General features: G+C 40.8%; 1 protein-coding gene and 1 long non-coding RNA gene across 4 annotated transcripts in view; both read left to right on the plus strand.

Moving 5' to 3' along the window:
- LOC119028127 (inactive N-acetylated-alpha-linked acidic dipeptidase-like protein 2) overlaps nucleotides 1-25,162 on the plus strand; it is a 393,803-nt gene that overhangs the window by 213,231 nt on the left and 155,410 nt on the right. For all 3 annotated transcript variants that reach the window (XM_037113698.1, XM_037113696.1, XM_037113697.1), the window contains 2 exons: nucleotides 9,183-9,302; nucleotides 13,311-13,443. In XM_037113698.1, coding sequence (XP_036969593.1) covers nucleotides 9,183-9,302; nucleotides 13,311-13,443 — 253 coding nt within the window. The remainder of the gene's footprint in view (nucleotides 1-9,182; nucleotides 9,303-13,310; nucleotides 13,444-25,162) is intronic.
- On the plus strand, nucleotides 17,101-21,165 carry LOC119028130. The gene is made up of 3 exons (XR_005077610.1): nucleotides 17,101-17,323; nucleotides 19,429-19,516; nucleotides 21,034-21,165. It is a non-coding gene; the product is annotated as an uncharacterized LOC119028130 (long non-coding RNA).

A 25,162-nucleotide genomic window follows, 5' to 3' on the forward strand; every position in this document is an offset into this window, starting at 1 on the left:
CTTCAACATGGTATTTGCATCACACTAGATGCACTGTAAATCTTTCTGTCATCCTTCAGGAGTGTGAAGGTTAATGGAAGTCATTATGCATGTAGTTTGCACACGCTAGCCAGCAGATGCACGTGCACGCACACACACACACACACACACACACACACACACACACACACACACACACACACACACACACACACACACAAAACAACGACACAAGAAATACAGTCACTATTTTTAGAGGGTTTTACTTTTCTGTATCCTGGGAGCAGAAAAAAGGGGTTGAAGGAGACGCTTGTTATTCCCTTGAGCTGCTGCCGGCCTGAGGGCAGATGAAAAGTTGGAGTGATTCTGTGAATACCAAGTTTTCTTCCTCTTTTCTCTCCCTCCCCCTCTCTCCTCGTTCCCCTTTCTCCACTTTGCTCGATCCATCCAGCTGTCCACTCGTCGTAGTCTACCCAAAGGAGGGTCACAGTCATCCATCACTAGATTATTTCCTAGCCCCGTTCCTGCACGCTGCCTTGAATTAAGCGGCAGTTTGCCGGATCTAAACATGGCTTTCAGACAATTAAATATGGCGTTTGTGATGGATGGATGGCGGCCCAGAGCAAGTATACCGGGCTAATAAGTCCTGCTGTTGGTGGCACTGTTTTGCTGGAGCTGCAGGAACTATGCTCTGACACACAGGCATGCACACAGAAGAAAGATTAAATCATCAGATCAGAAGATTGTATTATTTTCTGAATGTCTGACAGACAAATATTATGCAAAGATGCTTGTTGTACGTAATATAGCAATATGCTAATGTGATAAAAAACATAAATGGAGGATAAAAGATGTGTTATACATATTTTATATTCGTCAGATGTAGTTAAAGGGCTGAGCATCTGTTCTCACCTTTGAAATGAATAAGATTTACAAAGGTACTTGTTGTCTGTTGTTGTCGACTCGTGACTACAGAAGAATCGATATTGTTATATTGTCTTTGATATTCATAAAAACCTTTTTCAAAACACAATCTGCCTTCATATCATGGCTCCAAAGTGTAATATTGATTCACTTGGTCATTCGCTGGAAAGGTATTTTGGTTGCAAGTAGAAACTTAAGACATTTAAATTAGTATTTAGTTCAGTTTAGTTAGTTTATAAGCTGCAATGTATTACGGATTATGGAATTTCTTCAAAAAAAGCAACCAAAAATAAAGTTATTCAGTAAAAACTGGAACTTAATTCTTCACATATGTTGGATTATTATGCATCTTTATATATTAGGGTCCTTTCTAGGAAATTGCAAGGAAGTATTAAACTTGCAAAATCTTGTAATGGCAATTCCTGTATTGATGAACAGCGTAAAGGGGACTTAGCACATGTTGTTAATGTGCCCATTAATGGTTACACAGTGAATGATGGATCTGTGGCTATTTTTCTCTATGATACAAGAAAAACAACAGTAATAACAGAGTAGGATGTGGACACAGACACCTGAGACAGACCCAGTTATCAGAGGCGCCACTGTAAAGAACACACTGAGAAAGTACAAGAGCAGCATCCCGGGAGACATCAACATATACACAAAGTACAACAAATCCTCCTGGCACTGTACTCATTCACCAGAGGAGTGTTATCCATCAAGTGAAGCAAGAGATCAGTCTCCCTGTAGAGCCACAGGGACCATCTGGTCACAACTGGAAGGAAAAGACGAGGTAACCACTGATCACTCTGCAGATTTGAATCAGTCCGTTCAGGTCAGTTTAAAGATTCAATATCAATTCATGTTCTTTTGTGAAACTAAGCGGTCACATCACTGGAGGTGGGTGAACGCAGATCCCCCCCTGTTGACAGTCCAAACTTTAACTTCAGTTCAATTTAAACTTCAAGCCTTTCACTGACTTTAAATAATCTATTAATGAGGATGTAATGTACTCGGCTGACCTGACAACAATGTTAAAAGCTACTGATCAGTGGGTCGGTGACTGTTTGAAGATCAATTGATAAAGATTTGTTGGCACATGTACTGAACACCACTAGCAAGGGCATATAAGAACATATAAAACAGATACATGTTAAAGTTGGTGCAGTCAGTAAATCTATGAGTTGGGACCTACAGTACAGATTAACAGATGGCATCTTCTGATTATGGCAAAAAACAAGTTCCCCTTTAGATCGCAGATTGTATTATTGGACCTTTTGCCAGAATATTTCTAATCATTTTTTTCCTGGAAGTCAATTAGTTCTTACTCATTATAACTTAAACTATTCTGGTTACATTAAAATGTCTTATCAAGTAACAGTAAGCGGCTGTACTCTCGCTTGACCCACCAGATTATAAAGCCTTATATATTTCTCTCCAGGCTCGATCGACCGCTTCATAGTCTGAGAGCTGCATGGTGTGAAACTTGAGTAGATTTATAATGGGGCGCTGAAACGGCCCCGTTTGTCTTCTTTTACTGTAAATTAATCAATGTTATAGCGAAGAAAGAATTACTTTGTGGGCTCTTTCATTTCCTAATAATTTCCCACTGGACAAGTTTTTCAAATTATAACACATTCAAAGACAAACCCATGAAATCATGTGGTAGTTAAAAGAAGAAGAATCTTTCAAATTATTTGATTATTTCCAAGTTCCTGTGAACTCTTAACAAACTGACCTTTCCAGTTTTCTATCCAAGTCTTTCTAAGTAACTGAACTCTGTGAGTTCTGTTCTACACTGTCCACCTATTATTAGACTAAAGTATTGTTTGACCCAAGTATGTAAACAGCTAATACTTGCTTATAGTTTTTTCTTGACATTAATTATTTATGTTAAAGGACCAGTTCAGTTCACGTTAAATCCAGCTGGATGCAAATGACAATGTCGAAGGTAATCTGGGGTAAAGGCGAAGGCTTCATTATGTAACTCACCATCACAGCATCAGAAAAAAACTCAGTGATGATTTATAAATGCTCAGTTTTAAGCCAACATGGGATACACTGTAGGGAAAATCATCTGACTAATTCAACACAACCTTTTCTTCTTCTCTTTTTTTCACCTTTTAGCTCTTCTCTTGTCCTGTCTTTTGGATAAATTACCATCTGCATCCATTGCACTCGTGAAGAGCCCTTTTTTGAATTCTCAATACTCAAAACAAATAAAGTCATTGGCCACAGTGACTGAGTCTAAGAATAAAAGCTCCCCAATGTGCTGTGGTGATAGTTATCCCTGCCAAGGTTCGTCATCAGACCAGTGCACTCTCTGGCAACACTGGCGTCACGACTGGTCCTTGAACTCTGAACAAGGGGGCAAGATAGGCATGCAGTTATGCACATACTCATACGACTGGCATCGTTCCAGTCCCAAGAGAACTAGTTCAAACTGGCTCTACTTTGTAAGGGCTCTGTCCTGTAGCAAGCTTCACAAGTGTAAGGCTCTATGCTGATATAATTCACTCCCTGCAGGATCTGCATCAGCCTTGGGGAGAAAGGGAAAGAGACGGTGCCATATTTTCCTATCGGCAAGTCTGACGAAGTCTGTATGCTATTAAAATGCTCGTTACATGCAACATGGTTGAAGGAGAAGGTTAATCATGACTGCTGGATTCACAACAGAGCCGGAAAGAAGAATGAAACAAGGAAAGCCACTGACCCCTTGACTACTCTCTACCTGAACTGCCTGGCAAAAAATAATAACACTAATAATAATGGGGTGCTGGCACCTCAAACCAATGAAAAGGAGGGAGGAAGAAATAAATGACTTCCTGATGTTAGATCTGGCTATTTCCCTTATGGACGTCACCTGAGGTAGGGTAATGAAACACCACAGTCCAGGTGCGGTGCCTCTGGGCAATAGCTGACATCTCCCACTGAGACTGAGCCTTAGATTTAGAGTCTACTTGAGAGGTTAGGAACTTTACTCTTTGAGGGAAGATGTAATGTATGAAGTGCTGCCCTTTATTAGAAACTACTTTTGGCCTTCTGCTGTCAGAGGCAGTAGGATAAATGGGGTCAGCCACTTTGCTACTTCCAGACTCAAGACAAACCATAGGGAGACAGGAAGACCTGGAATGGGCTGGACTGGATACTGCTGCAGTCAGGAGTTGGTCATCCCTCCGGGAGGATTCCTGTTGTACATAAAAAAAGATCTGAGGACGCAGGTGGCAGTCCAGTTGCTCCGATGCAGTTGTTCCAGCACTTAGTTGGATCCTGGTTGCTGAATGTCTGGGCCAAAGAAGAGGAGGGAAGACTTCTCTCTGCAGAGCAGTACAAATGATTCTCCCCCTGTCAACACTGAAGGCCTGGGCCCTTCAATGGGATGATCCCACAGACTACCCCCTGAGGATTTCATCAGAATACATCTCAGGACGGTTGATGCATGGAGATGGTTAAAGGAACTGCTGTGGAAGGCCAAGCTGACAGTTTCGTACCTATGTGACAATGGTTAAAGAGCCTGTCAGTTTATTTCTTTGGAGGCAAACACAGCCTTGCCAGAGAGGATAGATGGCTAACAATGACCGGTATCCTCCTCGGAAGGCCCCCCCACCTGCCTTTGCAGTGAGCTCATTGACAAAAGCTGGGAGGCATGGTGCCGAGCAAAGATGCCCACTGTTTCTTCAAGTAGTAGATTATCAGATTATCAGATTTTTCCCTGCAGATGCAGGGTTGTCTTTGTTGTACTTACACCACTGCACCACCATTTAGAATCGCATCTTCCTTAGTATGATTATATTCGTTCTATTTCCAGTACATCTCTGGCACTGCATGCAAGGTTTATGAGCGTAACCCTCAGCATTGTATCCAATCCCCGAGCAGCCGATTCTCTCCCTCCCTGTACACTTTATGGTGTCACACACCTCCTTACTTTCCCTAATGGCACTCCCCGTGTTTTACAGGTTTACACCCACCCCCACATTTATAAAAAAAAAAAAAAAACACCCACACATATACATACAACCTCTAACACACAAACAGACCTCCCTACCAATCATAATGAGACAATAACAACAAGAACATTAAATATATTTCACAAGTTCTACACGCACGCCTCGCTCCAGAGAGCATATTCAATAAATCCATCAGGTTAACGATATGTGTGTAAAAGCATCCAGGTACATTTATATGCATATGTACACTTGCGCATTCATAATCACAGAGTAAACATTGGCAGGATTTGCCTCCTCTGTGTAAACTATAGCTGCCTTGTTAGAACAATCTACACTCCAAAATGATATGTTAATAAATGATTAATTGTATCCCAAGTGAATAAACTGAATAATAACCTAATTTATCTGGGAAGTCCCTGCTATATTAATTAGCCTTATTAATTAGTCAAAACATTTCACTTTATTTATATCATTACATCTTTTCATTCTGAATGAAGATACGTACTGAATCTTTTTGTAAATGATACTTAATTTATTTCCAGGCATGCCAAATATGTTTCATTATATATGATACATAAAGAAGTATTCCAGATCTGTTTCCCCCAAGACCCAAAACGGATTAAGCGCTTTTACTATACTGGTCCTCAGTCAGAGTTAATAGACAGTTTAAATTAACAAGACACTTGAGCTCCCTAATCTCTCATCAACCACAATAAGTTAATATAAGAAGCTATACTAATACGATTTGTAATTAAGGTTATTAGCATTATTTAGAAGCAAGCGCTATGTCATCACACTTATCGTCACATAAATCATGGCTGCAATTAATATGAGCTATGCCTCTTAGAACATAATTGAGTTCTTGGAGTTTCAAGAAAAAATGTTTTTCCTCATTAATATGCTAATGTAGGCGCATGTGCTCTAGAACCTGATAAATCCATCTCCTCTGTAAGGCCAGCCCTCTGTGTGATTATGAATATTCTGCAATTAATGTCTGCACCAGAGTGAATCTCACAGGATTTATTTATTATTTACTTATTTAAAGCAAAACAACATATTGCAAAAAAAAAAAAAAAAAAATATGAAGCTTTAGCATTTCTTAACATATTTCAAACAATATTCTTACTGTACAGATTTCATTATGCTACATATTTCTCTTATGTATGTGTTGAACCTGGATTACAATTTATGTATGCACATTTGTCAACATATATTTCTTATGAATATATTCAGAAGAACAACAGTAAAGAACATATTTCTGTATTCATGTGTTTATATATTTTTTTTCTTTCTTTGATTTTCATCATCAAGTTTATGGTGGCAAAATCACCTTTCGCACCATTCGCAGAATGTTTGATATTGTGTTTTAGTGTTTTTACTGTTCTTTTATTTGTAGTTGTGCATACATGTTGGTTAGGTACAGGCATCAAAACTACTTGGGTAGGTTCTGCAAAAGTGTTCAAGATTTGGGTTCAAGTCAGTAAGTTACATCCGTTAAGTTACATATGAACTGGTGGTACTAGAGTATGTTTTTTTTCTTCACAGCAGTTTGGTTTTGATTTCAGAATAACAGGCTTTTGGTCAACTGGGATTTCAGAGTAACGGGCTATCAGAACGAATTTCAGTCTCTGCATTTTTCCCCTTACTAAAGTGTCCGTCAGCACCACGTCAGTCAAAAAATTAATAAAATGCTTTCAACCCCTCGTCTTAAAAAGTGGGACTAAAAAATAGACTCACTCATTTGTGACCAGTTAGGACTGATTTCCTTCCCTGAAATTTCCTATGAAGATATACAGCGATCAGCCGCAACACACACACCACTGACAGCTGCAGTGAATAATATTAATCATCTCGTCAGACCCAGCCCCCAACCCAAGGACCCACTGCCAGTGTCCCAGTGCCAGAGACCACAGGACAGCCCTCAGATGTCTTGTGTCTCTGCCTCGATGGGTCAAAGCTGTTTCTGGCGACAAGAGGTGAACCTGCACAATGTAAAGCAGGTGTTTTTAATGTTTTGGCTGATCAATGTATATAGATGGACTAAATGCAGGATGCAACTGTGGTCAGCACACAGATTTAGAGATGCTGGGCCCCAACATCTGTCAACAAGTCCATCAACATATATTGGTCTCCTTGTCATCCCTTCAAAACTGTAAAAATCATCTCAACAGGAGAATGATGCTCACAACTTCACCCAGACAGAGGCCACTTAAATTGTTAATTTCATTACCTCGCCATGATGAAGCGAGCGAGAAGGGGGAGGGAGGAGAGAGCAGGAGAGAGAGAGAGAGATGGATCTAGTTCAAGCGGCACCATCTCTGTGCGTAGAGAGATTCTCCTGTATTTCAATTTGCTGCGTCTTGTACTGTTCCATGGTCCGCAGTTTAAATGGAGAACTTTTATGATGCAAATGCAGGCAGGAGCGATAAATCTCTCTTGCTTTCCTCTCCTGGGCTCCCCTGATGCAAAAGATGTGCTCTCTCTCTCTCGCTCTCTCTCTCTATCTCTCTCACTCTCTCTCTCTCTCTCTCTCTCTCTCTCTCTCTCTCTCGCTCTCTCTCTCTATCTCTCTCACTCTCTCTCTCTCTCTCTCTCTCTCGCTCTCTCTCTCGCTCACTGGCACATCCAGGCACTCTTTGGTACTCTCCCTCACTTTCTCGCCACTGCAGCAGCATCGTGTTACACTCGCCCCCAGGCCACATGAAAAATGAATCAGGCCCAGGTGATGCAGTGAGGGGGGACGGCAGGGATGGGGAGAGTGTCAGAGAGGGGTGAGGAAGAGAGAGAAACGGTGGGGGGGAGGGCTGAGAGAGAGAGAGAAAGACCCCAAAAAGTAGCTCTTTGACTTTCCACAACAACTTCTAGGTCACTTTAATTTGGTGGATGATAACACTAGCTAACAGTCACGCACACGTTCACACAAAACGCTTTTCAGCGTGCTGTAGAGTAATCCTACCCTATTGTCAGTCAGCGCCATGCTACTGATTATAATGACTAAATCAAGAGTGATGACATTCACACGGCCAATTCATCAAATCTTTATGATCGCCTCTAAAATGTCTGTAACTGTTGTTGAATTGCAGGCTCTTTATTGTTTATATGGAAAGTAAGACTCTGCACCTAATATGATGTTGGATTTTTACTTTTTTACAGTTGCTTTGTGGAACAATAATTGTTCAGAACCTCTGTGAAAAGGTATTGTGTAAAGTTAAACTCTGACAACTTAGTACTGGACTTGGACCAAGCAACAGATTTTTAAAGCAATTGGATTTCAAAGCAGGAGAGAATTTCCGGCCTTGACCTGATTGTCATACTGTACAAACACTTTGGATCATGTCTTTCTCATGATGAAACCTCATCATGTCTTTTTGTTCACATTTACATCTTCCAATCTCACAACACCGAGTTTTGAATGGTGCATTTCAGGCGAAGCGGAGATGAGATGTGTCACGGTGGGGGTTATTGTCTCAGACTTTAAGAAGTCTCCTCCACAGACACAGATGAATAAACACAAGTTTTCACAGGCTGACAACTATTCCCCAAGGCGAGTTAACTCTACTTGAGTAAACCATTATCTGTTTTTATTGAACCAACTAAATTATCTGTATTTGTATCTTCTCAGATAGGTGCAGAAACAGAAAATGGGTCAGAAGTCACTATATTTATTATTTATCAGAAAGCTTTTTAAAGAACTGGCTCAAAATATTAAACTTGAATAGAAATTAGGATGTTCTTGAGTCTGGGCATTGGCATTGATTTTGCATAAACAGGGTGATGACGCTTGTACATGCACTGGATACTTGTTTCAGCCAAGTACTGTCTAGTTAATTTGTATGTATTATTATTTTGGGCTTGTTATGCCTTTAATTGACAGGTCAGAGGTAGAGGGACAGAGGACGACACGGGACGGATCCAAAACCTTGGCTGCTGTGGCAAAGACACAGCCTACTTTTAACATAATAGTCTTAACAGTGGCAGCCAAACATGAGCTTGTGTTGATCTTGATCTGAAAGAAGACCAACATAAGCCTTACAGTATATAAAGTACAAAGATGGCAAAGCTAAAACTGGAAATATCTCATCAAACTGAATGTTTGAACACAAAAAAAAACATGACAGTGTTTAATACTTTGTGCTGTGGGCTTACCGTGGCTGCTACCTGCCCTAATGCACACGTCATACACAAAGAACTATAAACCTAAACCTGTGAATACACAAAAGACTGAGACATATAAACAGGTAGATGTGATCTGACAGTTGGGAGGTGAGCGTGTGATTTAATGATTTTAGTACTCGCTAATCCATGGGCCTCTGTGCTGTTTCTCCTCATCAGGGGGAGGTGGTGGATGTTAAGTACGGCAGCGTGGATGACCTGAGGAGAGCCAAAGACAGCCTGAACCTGACCAACCAGATTGCTGTGGTCAAGCTTGGCCAAGCACCTTTGCTCTACAAGGTAAGATGCAATCAAAGCTCTGCAAAAAGTGCTGCTGCTCTGCTCTGTCCGTGAGGGAAAGCACACATGTGATTTAATGCTGCACTTGAGATCTACTTGATACTATAATCCCGCAGAAATATTCACCCAGACTGAAGATATTCAATCTTTTGAGCTTTAAAATATGTGCAAGTGCAAGTTACGACAAAGAAACTGATTTTCACATAATGAGAGGGTTTAAATCTGACTTTCCAAGATGATCCTGAGTATGTTAATGTACTCACATGCTACAGCTCACTGGCTTTTCAACAAGGTGGTGTAAACTAAACAGGGCCTAATTTATATGGCTACTCACGCATGACTAATTCTGTATATTATTTTTTTGCCATACATTTATCATACCTGACTCTTGTGACTGCACCTCTTCACTTCAAAGATGTCTGAATCCATTAGCCGAAATAAGAAATAACACAAGCAATGCAGTGATTGATGAGGCCTGTTCCTGCTTGGACGTGTGCCACATTCAGCTCAAAGCAGTTTTCCTATCAATTAAGGGGATGACAGGGAAAATGTAAATTCCAAATCCAGTTAATCAAAATCTAAGCATCCACTTACATGTTAATTACTGATACATTTATTTTCAGTTTCTGTTTAAAGTAATTCAATTATGAAAACCTGGATACAAACCCCATGTGGACCGCAGCGTTAGGTAATGGATATTACTGTACTGCATGTATCTTTATGACACACGGCTGAAAAAATATTGACATATTATAGTCAAATGTTGTCTTAGACTGTGCAATGATATAGCATTATTGAACACTGTATCATGACAGATTAAGTCATTTAGACGTGAAGATTTTCTGACCAAAAACTAAAAGCTTCACCTCTATTTTCTTCTCGATGTGTGCAGTAAACAAACAAATCTAATCTGACAGAGACTATTTGACGTGACTGAACTGAGGACCTGTGTCATTTTTCAGTTGTTTGCAGTGCAGTTGTCTGAGCACTTCTGAATAGTCACTGAATATCTCGCAACTTTGCATGAAGGTGCTGGTAACACGCACCCACATGCTCCCTTTTCTCTGAGGCTGATAGTGGAGCAGTGACTGTGGGGACGTCAGCATTATTGAGCTTATCTTCCATGGGTTAGAAAGTATGAAGGGCAAGCATCCTCCTTTTGGTGCACATAGTAAAAAACAAAACAATGCGCTTCAAGTGCTTCATCCCAGCGCCCCCAAACGCCACACTAGCACTTTTCTGCCTGCAAAAAACAGCTTGTATGTATTCAACAATTGTCTATAACTTAATATGTGCTTTTGGAAAACTAGTTAATGGAAAATGTATACAAACGCCTGCCTATCCAAACGTGATGAATTCTAGGTGCGAGACAAAAATACGAGTGAAAACAAAATGCCTGAATCATGACGTGGTGGCAGTCCAATAAATGTTCTTGTGAGATCTGCCTGAGCAAATAAAACACGAGCTTGCAGATTTGTCTGGTTCAGGAGCCATACAGGACCTGAATTTATTAGAAAATCATCACTGCTTTATCCACTTAACAATTACTCCGCTGCTGAATGTGAGGTTAAGGATAAATGACAGGCTAATGAGCCATAACGGGAGTAAATGGAGGAGATACACACACACACACACACACAAAAATTTAAAATAAAGAGGGGTCACCATGCTGCATTTACATACACAGTTAGACTTTGAAAACTCCATTAAATCGGACTGCAGCTCCTGTCACATGGGACCCTTCCAGCAACAGGCTGCTGACCCATTTTTCCTCCTCGCCCACAGTTTGTGACAAATTTGATCAGGTGTGCTTCATAATGTCTCCGTGTGTCGGCAGCTGAGAGAAATGATCGCCCTTTACATATAAATGGGGAGGAATGATTGATGAGCCTTGTACTCTCGCTAATGAGTGTGTGACGGTGACTGCAAGCCCAATGTTACACATACAGATTACACAGCAAGACTCAATATTTGATGCACACGCGTAAAACATGTTTCGACCATGTCAGCTAAACTCATTTGGTCCCATTACAGGTTAATAAAAATCGATAGGCAGCCCAGGCAGCACAACAGTGTGGACCAAACTCCCAAACTCAGAAATTGCTAAATAGATAAAATACACTTTTACACAAAGCCAATAGTGATATTGCGTTTGCTTGCTGTCGTCGGTCTTTATGCTCATCATACAGTGTAATGAGTGGCGAAGTGTTGCTGCTGGTGGACAGTAACAGATGTTGTCAGCGCTCTGGCACACGAGGTGAAATGTGAATCAAGTGTTTTGGTTTCTCAGCGCATTTTGAATGTGAGATGTGGATGTCTGGACTCTCGTGCTGAGCTGTCGGTGATGAAAGCTGTGTAGAGAGTTTTTTTCTAAAGTATACTCAGTACTGTATAGAGATGTGTGTTACCAAATGTGTATTACCAACTATTTTGAAGTATTATATAAGAATCATAATTTCAGGGTCAAAGTCAACTTTATTGTCAATTCTGCTGTATGTACAGGACATACAGAGCATTGAAATGTCATTCCCTCAGACTGACAGTGTGAAAATGAAAAGATGGAGAAAATATAAATTGTGAGTGAATTTCCAACGCCTCCTCATAAAAGACTGAATAAGTCGACTGCCAGCGACTCATTGTTGGTTCGATGAGTATAACATAAAAATGGAAGTATGTAAGCTAATGTTACGTTTGTGACATAAATCAACTATGTTGAAATGTAAATTGTGTTCACTTTTAGTTTCACGTAGGATACAAACAGCAGTCAAGGTGCTTAACATGCCCATCCATCCCGTCCTCCTCCCAATTCTAACTTTGTCCCTCTTCATACTTCCTCACCTGACTTCCTCCTTTGCTGCTGTAATAATTACAACAGTCACTAGTGGGTGCAATGTAACAAGACACTTTAGGGGGCACCATGTCGTTTTGGAGAAGTAACTCGAACTCAGAATTGTAATATTTACAACATTAATGAGGTAATAATACAAACCCAGGAATATAGATCTGAGAAGTTGTTCTCAGAGGACAGTAAGGTCCCGAGAACACTGTCTGAAGTTAGAAAGATGGCAGGGCCCGCCACATATAAACAAAGTTAAATGATAGGAAAACGTGTTCAGTTTATTCAGCCAGAAGATTTTTTCCCTTCTCTCTTAAAAACATGTGTTGCAACAAGCTGCTCGCACAATCAGCATGGTCTGACGAGAACCGTCTGTTCCTGCAAACGTATTGTATTATAATTCAGTTATTTATAATAAATAAATGACTTCCACTCGTCATAACATCAAAATCTGCGGCACACATAAACGTGTGTGTGTGTGTGTGTGTGTGTGTTTGGTATGCATGAATATCTCTGCATTAGAAAATTGTTGTGTAAGTGGGCAATTTGTTTGTGCATATAATTGAGAGTGTGTGTGTGTGTGCGTGCGTGTGTGTGTGTCCCTGTTCTCCAGTGAAGGACAGAGTCGTGATGAGAGGAGAATGACCGTGGCTGGTGTCACATATTCAATAAAATAGTCATCTACGCTCATAAAAAACAAGGACGCTACATCTCCCATGGACAACAATGAAATACTGCTCTGCTCTGCTCTGCACAGCAGCAGCAGCAGCAGCAGCAGCACACTTCCTCACACCCGCCAGCTATTCCCTATTATTACCACTGATGTCGGCTAACTAAACATCAATACAGTGTGACCTTTAATTGTCTGGAGGTAAAACAACCAGTCACACTGTTACATACGTACTGCGTCTCTGGGTGACTCAGTAAATTCCTGACAAAAACCAATGTCCTTCATCAAACTGAACATTTAGTATAAAATCGTATAAAAATCCAATGTTGGCATGAAGCAGTATACCAACATCAATCCTTCATACACACATGAGATGGAGAGTTAGCAGCTAGCTGTGATCTAAATAGTTTCTTTTCAAAGAACGTTTAACATAACAGTATTTCAGGGCGCCATCGCTCTTTCTAACTCAATTGTTCGGTTTTCCATGTTTGTGTGTGTCCAGCTATCCCTGCTGTCCGAGCTCGGCTTCGGCGGTGTCCTGCTCTACATCGACCCGTGTGACGCCCCCCCTGGCCGCCACATCTCGCATCAGGCCTTCAGAGTCACTCTCAACCCAGGAGGAAACCCTGCCGTCGGTGAGTGTGTGTGTGGCTCAATGACCAGAGTGTGAAAACCCACTTCCTGCTGTCCTTTCAAGATTGGGAAAACAGATTAAAAAATATCAGTTTGTGTTTTGTTTTGTTTTTTTCCTCTGTTGTCCGGCTGCGTTTTGAGCAGCGATGCCAGACAGCTGGAGTTGCAACACTGTGGAGTTATCGTGCCATTAAATCTCATCCTGTTTCAAATAGAGATAAAACAATCACCAGCTTTGATTTACATTGTATCCACATTTCAAAGAATTACATAATTCAGGTCAACAACAAGCCCTGATTTATCCTGAAACCAGCAGTTTGTTTTTTTTTTGTTTGTTTTTTTACTTGTACTTGGCTGTAAGGCACGATGCTAAACCACAAAAAAAAGACACTGAGAAATATTTTGCAATAACTGACCTCATCGAAATAAGATTTGAAGTTGAGCTCCACTGATGATGGGGAGGACGGACTCGGCTCCACATCACAAGTGTTTCTCAACCTCTAATAAAATGTAATTTTATTGTTATTGCTGATTGAAGCACATCTGAGGTCGGCTCTCTTTGGAATCTGGTCAGTGCCTGAAACATACTCACATTTCCCACCTCGCTCTCGGGACAGAGGACGTTTTATATCTCTGTATCTCTGTGACTCTTTTCTACTGTATTTAAATCACCCTCCCAGGATGGATGACCTCTCCGACACTCAGTCTTGTCCCCACTTCCTGTTTTTCTGCCCGGTCTGTCCATTAGGGACGTGTCATTACCGCTGAAGTATCTTTAGTCCTTGTAAGAGTCCCAGTACCACAGTGGCAAGACCCAGTAGAGCCCCGGCAGATGTCTGGACTGCTGTGTGAGCATGTGTAAGAGTGTGTGTGTGTGTGTGTGTGTGTGTGTGTGTGTGTGTGTGTGTGTGTGTGTGTGTGGTGGGTGTTTAAGTGGAAGTGAGAAAGAGAGACAGATGCTGGCTGTCTGGTCTCGCACCAGTCGCGGTGCTCTCAGGTCCCTGGTGCTAATACAGCTCAGAGGAACAGAAGATGTGAAAGGACACCTCATTACTCATATCAACCACACTTTACTCATCTGCCAGGTACTGTTTCAATTATTTATTTTTTTTTTTTTGATTATTATTGTTATTGGAAAATATTTAATTAATAAGACTTTAAATGTCTCGCAGCATGTTCCCCTCATTAAGCCTTTAAACTGGTAACAATCTGCAGTTTCCAAGTTTTTTCATTAAAGACTAAATAGTCTCACAGTTTTTTCTACCCAGGGGGTTTTCACATGTTCCAGCGGCACACGATGATGCAGAACTACGACTATTAAAATATAATAAAAGATCAAATAAAATAGAGATATTACACTGAAGAATCCTCCAGACTTTCATTAAATTAACCCACATACTGTGATACTATGGCAATACCCATTCAGCATATTTATATTCTCTAATTACCTCTCAGTATATTATAATGTAAACTGATCCACCATTCCCTCCTAGTGTTTCCATGTTATTACACTGTAATACTGCACTGATGTTCTAAAAACAGTGTTAGCAACATGGCAACCGCTTGTTAGAAGCCCAGTATGACCTCAAACTGAACTGAGAGCTGCGAAAAAGGCAGATTTTTTGAGGTTGTCATGTTTTGTTGCTTACTTATCTCCTACCAGCGCTCTCCATCTAATGAACGCCATCCCTTCAGTCGTGCTTTACCTCCGTTTCTGTCACTCTCCCTCTTTGCCTTCTTTGCCTCCTCCATCAGTAACCAATCAGCCTTAGAGTTATCATTCGCTTTCTTTACATAATCACAAACCAACCTCTAGGTCTTAAAGAATAGAAGCTTAAAAAAAAAAATGTAATATGACATTTTTCTCCCATTTCTGTTCCTTGTATATATCGGGAAAGTTATCGCTGCTGCTCTGATCTGCTGCCTCCAGCTCTCCGATGCCAGCTTGAGCATCACAGCTGGTAAATCCACTGTATGTGCTGTCACTCGCTACAAATACAGATTATTTGGTGGGAAAAAAAGCTGTTTTGTAAATCTGTTCCTTCATTACAAATTATCCTGTCCAGCATCCCAAATGTATGCCTTCATACACTGCCAGTAAACAAATGAATCTTATCGTGTGTGTGTGTGTGTGTGTGTGTGTGTGTCAATGCAGCTGGCACCATTTTGATATGCTGCCTGTGACTTATCATCCATTCAAGTGAATAATACATGTGTTGTTCCAGAATCCTAAGTAGTTATTTGTTCATTTGTTTCCGCCTAATCTAATTAGATTGCTGATAATGCGGCCATTTAAAAGTCTGTATTTTATAAAAGCTCTGAGCGTTGTGTAAAAAACACAAGCGCTCTCAAAATTTGCACAGTAAAAAGCCGAAAATGGCCTTCCAGCATCTTCTGGGATTTTTTTTTTGGGGCAATGGAGAAATATTTGATGTAATTTTAGTTTCTTCCTTTCTTGGTTTCCAGCAACATCATTCTTTTGAGTCATTTCACATTTCTTTCTACAAGTGTGGAGCAGTTGCAGATTTTTTCCCCTCGTGTCAGAACGTGATGCCCATGAGAGATCGGACCAACGCCGCCACATCTGTCATCCGGCTCAGTACCAATCAGATCTTTTGTCTCTTGTTGAGACTCTTTGAATCCTGGAAGAGTTACAGTAAAGTATGCCGGTTACTTCTATTGCTATTGTTTTCTTTATGTCATACAGTGTGAGTACTTGCGCAGTGCCCCGTATAAGTCAGTGTTCACAGTTATTACAACAATTAGCTGTACAGTGTTGATGCGACTGAATTGCAGGAGAAGGCTTCTATCTGTGAGAGGATGAACACGGAGTAAAAGAAGGCAGCTGTCATCATTTTCTAGTGCGAAGATAAAAACAACATCTTCAACGAGTTGGTTTGGGTGAATTGAACATTTGCATCATTGTGACTGAATAAATGTTTTAAAACTATCCAACATCATTTCACAGTCAACACACTTGTAAATATATCTCTTTATTCTTTATTCTCCACCCATACAAAAACACTACATGTGAAGTTTTCACATTATCTATCACCTTCGACATGTAAAATATTCAAATTTGTAATTATAGAAATATATGTGCCTGTATCATCGGTTTGTTGTTAAGAGTTGAATTTAATATTTATTTCTGTGTCAACAATTTCTTTTTAATTTGATTGTGTTGACAAACAACAAGGATAAAGAAATGATTAGATTTATGATTAAAATGAAGGGATATTACAATTTATCCAATATATTTCTAACATGCAGTCATTTCAAACATTGTTTCACGTTGTTTACAGTAGCCTAATTAATTATCTCTTATTTCTCCTCATCTTTTACCTGGATGACGAATCTTTCATTCTCAAAACTGAATATTTCAACTAGCTTTCACGTTGTCGTATACCAGTTTTAGCACTGCGTAGCGTTAATATAGTTATTACACATCCAGTTATTTTGTTCCTGCATAACATCTGAATGCTACAGATCTTTCAGCTGTGTAGCTGAACACCCCAGTTTCACATTTTTTTTTTCAAAAAACAAAGATTTGTAGTTCTGTTAAATAGGATTTATTGTTTTGATTCAAATTCTGTAAAATTACTGCAACAACGATTTAAGAAAAATGCACTTTTTGAATCATACATAAGGTTTCTTGGAACATTCAGGACGAACTTCAACCCAAACCAGCAAAAAATAATAGTTGGATTTTTTTGTATGCAGAGTGAGAAAACGTCGTCCCACTCTTTATCTAATTGTAGCCGGTATGAAATCTGCATACCAGCCCGAACAGTCTGCTGCCTTTCTTCAACTTAGTCTTTGAAAAATGATCCCTCGCTGGGTCAAGATGGAAGCTGGATCCATTACTGCGACACAGTGAGCAAAGTAAGTCCTGTTCTACAAAGACATTTTCCATTTTAATATAATGACAATAGACAAAGCATGATGTACTAGAAAATGACATGTTTTTTCAGTGTGACAGTGGTGCAGTGCTGTTTAGTGCCTGGCTTATCAGACAGACATGCTGCAGCCTCACTGCTTGTCCTGGTGGCTTGGGAGGGAAAAAAAAAAAAAAAACATGAATTCCACACACTGAGACTTTCAGTCACCGCTGCCACAGTGATACTTGTGCCACGAAACCTCGCAATTTGCTGAAATGTAGGCAATTATCCCCGCATTTCATGTGCACTTACGTTGGGAGAACTCGGGGTATTTCCTGCTGTTCTGTGCCGCTGCTGAAAAGCCATTGCGCCGCACCTGTTTTGCTAAATTTGAAATGCTTCTAGCGTTCAGGCTGTTGGTGTTTTAAGAGCTTTAAAACACACTCAGTTCTCTGTGGTGTCAACAGATCCTCCCGTTTTCAAATGGAAAAATAAGACACGAGGAGCTGTCACGAGTGCTCCCCGGTGGAAATGCTGCCGGTGGAAGAGCTGTTTGGAGTAAATGTAATTCCGCTGTTTGCCGGGGCCGTGTATAATATTCCCTAGACTTTCCCCACCTCTCAGTTTATTGTTTGGACTTTGTTGTCTTCCTCTCTCCACCCTCTCCTCCTCCTTCCTTAGCTTGTTAATTTGACTGTTCCTTGTACCGCTGCATTGTTTTCAGACGCCGCCTGCTGAGACAGCCACAGCAAATCAAAGTCTTTGGCATCTCATGCATACATCTGTCACAGTTCTGTTATGTAGTATGTTTATGTGCAGTGTGTGTGTCTGTGCACGCGAGTGTGTAAGTGTGTGTTATCTATGCACGTAGGCATTCAAGGAGAATGTGTTTGCATGCATAAACAACTCGGTAAGATAGAGGACGTGTCTGCAAGCCTGCTGGTTTTTGGTTCCGAGTTTATTTTCATGTGTGTTTTCTGTGTGTTTCTGACACACCTGTGAAAGTCACGTGTAGCGCTGCATTAATGAAAAATATAACAGTTGCTCCTGCAGAGCCGACAGCGTTTGGTTAGATATCATCGGCAGGTGTTTGCTGTCGGCTTTACTCCACGTAGCTCCGGCGTTCATCTAGTCTGATGTGCGCCGCGCTGCTGTAGCGTTCATTTATTCTGGGAGGAGACGCCACAGCTCGTCCTATAGCTGTCTTAACACTTGGTATAAAGCTGAACTGGTGCCAACAGGAAACGTCTATGATACTTAAAGATATGAACAGAGACTGAGAAAACATTCACTGTAACTTTGTTTGATTTTGTGCATTAAAGCTCAATTAGCAGTTTGATTTGCTTATTTCACGGTGCACAGATTTAATGAACAATTTGCCATCAGATCCAGGATCCGGCTACAACATCTCTATAAAATTATATTCCTCTTAGAAGTCAGCAAGAATCAAGGACGGGCTGGACAGTGATCATGCAAACTTTTCCTTCATTCTGTGTATAGTTTAGGCTAAAAAAAACACTTTAGTCAAGCTCAGAGTAAAATCAGTTTAATGTGCAAAAAGTCAAACATGGGATGACTTGGTTTACAATCTTTCAGGCTTACATGCCCGTAAATAAAGCTGTTTTATTTGTTTCTGCATTTTAACACTGGCACCTTTGGCCCTGCTGAGCCAAACGATGTCGCACTGATTTGCATTTCCTTTACCCGTGTTACCACACCGAGTTAAACCCTCTCCAGAGTACAGCCAAGTGCTCTAATAACTCACATGTTTAACCACAAAACACGATTAGTACATTATCATTAAAGACACACCTTCAAGCAGTTGTAATAGAAATGCAAATCCTTGTCTCGTCGGGCTTATGTGTTTTAACTACGACCACCATCTCACCTGAACTTTAAAAACGTGCTTTGAGATTCAGGAAACTTGACTAAACTTAAAGAGAAAAAGAAGAAATCATGCTTTAGCTGCAGCTTCATCAGATTTCTTCTGTAATGATATAATGAACTGATTGTACTCAGATATAGATAATGTTAGGTAATCTTTGGTTGCTGCATCATTAGCAGTGCAGATGCTAATTTTGGACATGTTTCTGTCCATCATAACAACAGGGGGAAATCTGCCTGAGAGACGTGCCATGTTCCAGACTCATCAGAGCAGAACACAAGAGGGAAATAGACGCTGTGTTCTCCATTTGTGGTAAAAGAGAAAAATAATTGTTTCTGGCACCTTTTTCTTATCAGACACCTTGTTTCTTGCCAAGCTGTTGCCCCCGGTTGTGAGGCAGTTTCCTCTGTTCCTTTGAATGTAGCTGCCATGTGTTAGGTTTGTCTTTCACTGATTTCCTTCCATTTCCCCTCGCTGTGTTTTACATGGGACAACTTTTCCGGTCACCAGCATGTGATTGTTCTCCGTACTCGGTGTCTTTGATGTCATGCACCGCCAGGTTGTGTGTACGGCTGCGTTACATAATTGTGTTAACCTTTAACATGCGGCACCTTTTCCTCTGCGCTCCTCTGATGTGCCCGAACACAGAGTGTTCAAACCCATTTCCCCATGTTAATTTTTGAACTGGTTGGCCTTTCATTGGGTCCCTTGGGTTATTTAGAAACCTCTTCTGGAGTCAAATAAAGCCAATAAATGGAACATGCACTTATTACCATATTGATTTAAATACAAGGTTGCTACAAGACTTCTGTTTTGTCTCCTGTATATGGACAATCATAGCCGCCGTGATGTGAATAATGAATTGGAGCAACGGTTGGTCCTCTGTTGGATGTCAGAATGTGTGATTAGAGTTTCTGTGCTACTTTCCTTCTATTGTGCTGATCTTTTGTGGTGCTATTCAAGAGAAGGAAGAACAAAATGGATGTTTCTACTGTCGAAACCAACTTTATGCTCGGTGGAATTGTAATGGCTGTGTGGATTATTTTCAGTGGCACTTCTTTTCCAGTCAGGAAAGTTTTATGTTTCTGACTGGTGGATTTGTGGTGTAAGAACTTTAGACACCGGGAACCAAGGTTTGTGTTCTGCATACTAAATCACCTACTTTAAAGTAAGGGATTACATTCAATGGGAACTTTATTTTACCTCCAGTGCCACTGTTAACTTACTAATGCTATGTATGACATGGTTTCAAAAAAGACTGTGATTCCAGCAAGTAAGCAGTTGTTAAGGTGTCAATGCATTTAGGTGACTAAAACATTTATTTATGGTGAGGAAGAGTGTGTTTGTAGTTAATGAAGATATTCAAGGTGTAGTATGCAGCATTATGTGGCATCTAGTGGTGAAGATGCAGATTGAAACCATTGTTGATTGTTGTCAAAAACGTTAATCAGTTTTAGTCAGATTTAGTTTATCCTCCATAGTCTTAGTTTAGCTCAAGTTGACAGACCCTCAAAACTTTTTTGTCAGCTTCAGCTGAATGTTTTCTCTCTTCAAACACAGTAAGACTAATACGCAGTTGCATAATCTGGAGCTTCATGTTCAAGACAGTTTGATCGATCTGTTGTGTCGACTGATGACAGACTAGAAGTAAAATTGTAGAGAAATCAAACATTGTTCAAATGCCCAGTAACCCAACACTTACTGTGTAGTCCTGTCTCAGGACTCTCGAAAACAAAGGTTTTAAACATTTAGTGAATTTAGTTTTTTGTTATTGACATAAGCACTGATTGCAACCAACTGAACACCCCTCCTCTCATCCTTCTGTCTAGTGGCTGCTTAGAAACTGGAAAAACACAAAAGACCCTGTAGAGACAGAGTATTGATCTTTGGAGACTTTGGAAACGTGGCTGTGCAAGATGGCGGTATATTGATATACATAAATGAAAACATGGTTATGACTATTATAGTTTATTTCTGTAAATATATTCTTCCAAATCCTCCACAGTGGACCTTTAATTGCAGTTCTGTGACAGGATGCCATTTGTTAAACTGTCCAACATGGATGTAAGCAGCATTTTAATTATGCATTAAAGAGTCACCATTCATGTCACCATCAACTTCTTCAATATTTAACAGAAACATGTTCTTTTACTAACCCCGACAAAATGCCTCGAGCTGCTTAAATACGACCATAAAACACTGATCATCACTTTAGTTGGCACGAGCAGAGAGGAATAAAACAATTGGCTGTCTGACTCTTCGGCAGAAATGTTCAGTATCAACATTTTGCAGCTTTGTTGATGTTGATAAGAATGATGTGGCTGCTCTTTCAACATTGTAGGTATAGAAACGTACATCTTTATGGAAACAGGATGCCAGCGCACGCTTTGACAGCGCTACAACTGTGGGGCACCGATTACATCAACCACGGTTATGACCAAGCTCAGGGAATTATGGTGGTTATGGTTAATGAAAAGGCAATTACCTGAAAGTTGCGCTCACTTTCCATCCATTGAACACCTTGACCGCTGACTCCTGCATCGGTACTGAATGTTGGCAGTGATTGTCAGGTGTTGTATCAACGAGTATTTTTTAATTTTGATGTTTACGTTTCATTGAATTAGTTGTGTTTGCATCATCAGTGAAGGAAATGTTTCATTGCAGGCTGCTTGAACGTTGTAGGAGCCGTCGCTGATATCACACTCAACTTTGACATTCCTGCTCTCCTCTTTCATCTCTGTAACGGTGTTTGTTCAGGTGGTAATACCCATGCAGGAGCAGTCTCAAAGTGACAGGGATGGCAGTTAGCGTCCCATAAAGTCAAAACTTCACAACAGATTGTTTCTATTTGAAGACAGTTTAGTCAGGGTAACAAATGGAGTCAGCCCACGCAGTTCTCAGCCGGCTCAAAATATAAGTGTGTTGAAACTAACACACTAAGCCCGACTTCTCAGCTTGTTTCAAGGTGAAAAACTTTTAGTGAGCTCTCATCAGGAATTGGCTCACACAGTTTTCAGGAGAAAGTGCTTTCTCTGTTCATTCTGCTGAGAGTTGGACTTTGTTGGATTCATTACAGTTAATTGGCTGTTTAGTGGGACACTACCGAACAGTTGAGTGTGGGAGCTGCAGCTGTAGCATTAGCATCAGCGCGGGGCTGAATTATGCATGGAGGTTAAAGCTTTTGAAAGCCTCCCCTTATGATTTATTAATATCTGCTCGCAGATAGGAATGGATTAGGTCTGCGAGAGGGATACCGAACGATGACACATTCACAATGGTCACGGCGGAGCTGTGTTACAAAACAGGATGGAAATCAAAGCCAAAATGATGATATTATTCCACCGACTTCCAACATTTGTGGAACAGTTGAGCGCTCACGGAATTTAAAGTTTCATACATTGTGTATGAGAGAGGCTCAATAACTGTAGGAGGATAAAATGCCTCACCGTGAACACCTAACAGGCTAACTGCTCTGTGGTCGGGCGCGGTTTGATCTCAGTCTGTATTGATTGGCCTGCTAGATAAAGAGCAGCGTGGGTCAAAACAAGACAAACATGTAGTAGAATTCAAACCAACATTTTGTTCATGTGTTAGAAAGATGAAAGATGTTTTCCTTTTTTCTTGTGTTGTAACTTGGGCGGTCACAGTCTATATAGAGTCTATTATAAAAAATAATAATAATGATAACAATACATTTTATTTGGAGGCGCCTTTCACCCACGGACACCTTACAGTGCAGAAGGACATTATTTACATTATTTAAAACAGCAAATCATGGCACGGACAAAACAAAACCAGACATAAAGTGGATAGATGTGTGTGGGAGAGGGGAACAAAACAGTAATACTGTGAAGTGGACAGTAAACTGAACATTACAGTGAGTATTCCAGTTTGAACAGGTGAGTTTTGAGGTGGGATTTGAATGCTGTAATGGTTTCAGACTGTCGTATATGTGGGTGCACCCATGGTGCTGAGGCCTGATGTGGGAGTGTTCAGAAGACCAGCAGAAGATGAACGCAGGGAACGAGAAGGTGTGAAGTTCTGAAATATAGGTGGGGGCTAAATTGCGGAGGGATTTAAAGGTGAGCATGAGGTTTTTATAGTTAATCTGATATTGAAAAGGGAGCCAGTGTAGTTGAATGAGATCAGATGAATTGGTGTGGGCAGAGTTCTGAATGATTTGAAGCCTGTTAAGCAGTTTGGTGGGAAGGCCAGACAGAACAGTGATGCAGTAGTCAATCTGTGATGTGACGAAAGCGTGGACCAGGACTTCAGCTTGACTGAGACGGTGATGTTTGAAGGTGGAAAAAAAGCTACGAGTATCAAACTATGTTAGGTTAAGTTATGAACAAATGCAAACAAGGAAACATTTACGAACTCACATTGTGATGACTGGAATGTGAGAAATCTGCATGACAGATTAACATTAACTTTATATGTTAACTAATATATCTCGCTCTTGATTGGACACCATGCTGATGAATGTTCCTGTATCCATCAGAATAAGGCGAGGGCGCCTCAAAGCTTGCGAGTGTATTTATACCCTCCCTTTTATTAGAAGACCCTCCACAGCTACGATCGTGACTCCCTACAGAGCCACACTCTGTCGTGCAGTGGGAAGGTGTAGAGATCGAATTGGAATTAGACGCACACCTCCCATTTTTTAACACTACTGTCTGTAGTCGCCAAGCCAAAACCAAGAAAAAAATAACCTTGATGATGTCATCAGTAGGTACATAGACAGGCAAATTAAAAGTTTTTCCACCGAGTGCATGGACTAAACTTGTATTAACTGTGTATATAACAGCCTGCAGAGTAAGAGGAAGGTGTTTTTAAGGTCTTTCTAGCAGCGTATCCTCTGGAGCTCGAATGGAAGAGCGAGCTTCTGATACCGAGGCGCCTGAGCTATAAATGTAGACTTTAATCTGTGTTTTTAATCATGCTGGAAGTACACATCGTGTACAGCCCTCAGCTCACTGAGCCACCAGGATCCCCCTCACATCCTCAGACTTTATGGTATAATCCTCTCGTACTGTCACAACAGCTAAATCTGCCACCTGTGTCATACAGGATCCTATTATCTTCCCTTTACAATCTAAACACCGCTGGAGCCGCCTGACACCTTGTGAGAAAGACAGACAGGTACATCCTGTTTGAAATTCCTGTCACACTGGCTTTGCTGAACTTTGCCTTCCAGCCTATTTCATGGCTGATCCATCATGCATGTCAAGTGTGTCTGTTTAACCCACTAAAGGACACAGTTGGCCTTCATTATACTACTTCCTGTCTCCCAAAATGCTTTGCTCTCCAGTTTTTACTGTGAGTCTGGTGTGTGTGGGTGGAGGTGTGGGTGGTTGGAGGATGTTGGATGTGCAGCAGAGCTTCAAATTGGCTCTCCTTGCCTCATGTCGAGAGTGGCGGGTTTCTGCGAGGTAATAGACATGCAAATAACACGAGGTGTGTGCGAATATTTCCAGGCGGCGTCGCGTCTCGGCACTCGGTCAATAACATTATGGAAATGTGCCGTGGATTCTTTGGGTCTCACTGTTTGAGTTGGATAACAAGGCAGTCCAATGAGCCTGTTAGCACGGCGACAGTGACAGAATGAGGTGTTTGTATTGTCACACACTGTATCACAGCGTGCAGCAGGAGGGAGAGGCGGAGTGAGGACGATGTATTGTCGACACGTAAAGAAAGGCAGCGGGAAAGATGGAAAGCACGAGTGATCAAAGTTTTACACTCCTCGTCCCTGTTTACTCCATTTACCAAACGAAACGTGTGCAAACACATTTCTCCCTCTCGTTTCATGTTCCCACTTCTTTTTTTTTTTTTCTTTTTTTTTACTGTCAAATTTTCAGTTTGTCGAGCCTAATTGCTTATCAAAACCGACATCATACTGCGGCGTGAATCCACTTCATGCTTGAATAATTGAGTTCTCTGAACTGCAGTTTAGTTCTG

This window comes from Acanthopagrus latus, chromosome 11 (genome assembly GCF_904848185.1).
Source record: "Acanthopagrus latus isolate v.2019 chromosome 11, fAcaLat1.1, whole genome shotgun sequence".
Taxonomy (NCBI): domain Eukaryota; kingdom Metazoa; phylum Chordata; class Actinopteri; order Spariformes; family Sparidae; genus Acanthopagrus; species Acanthopagrus latus.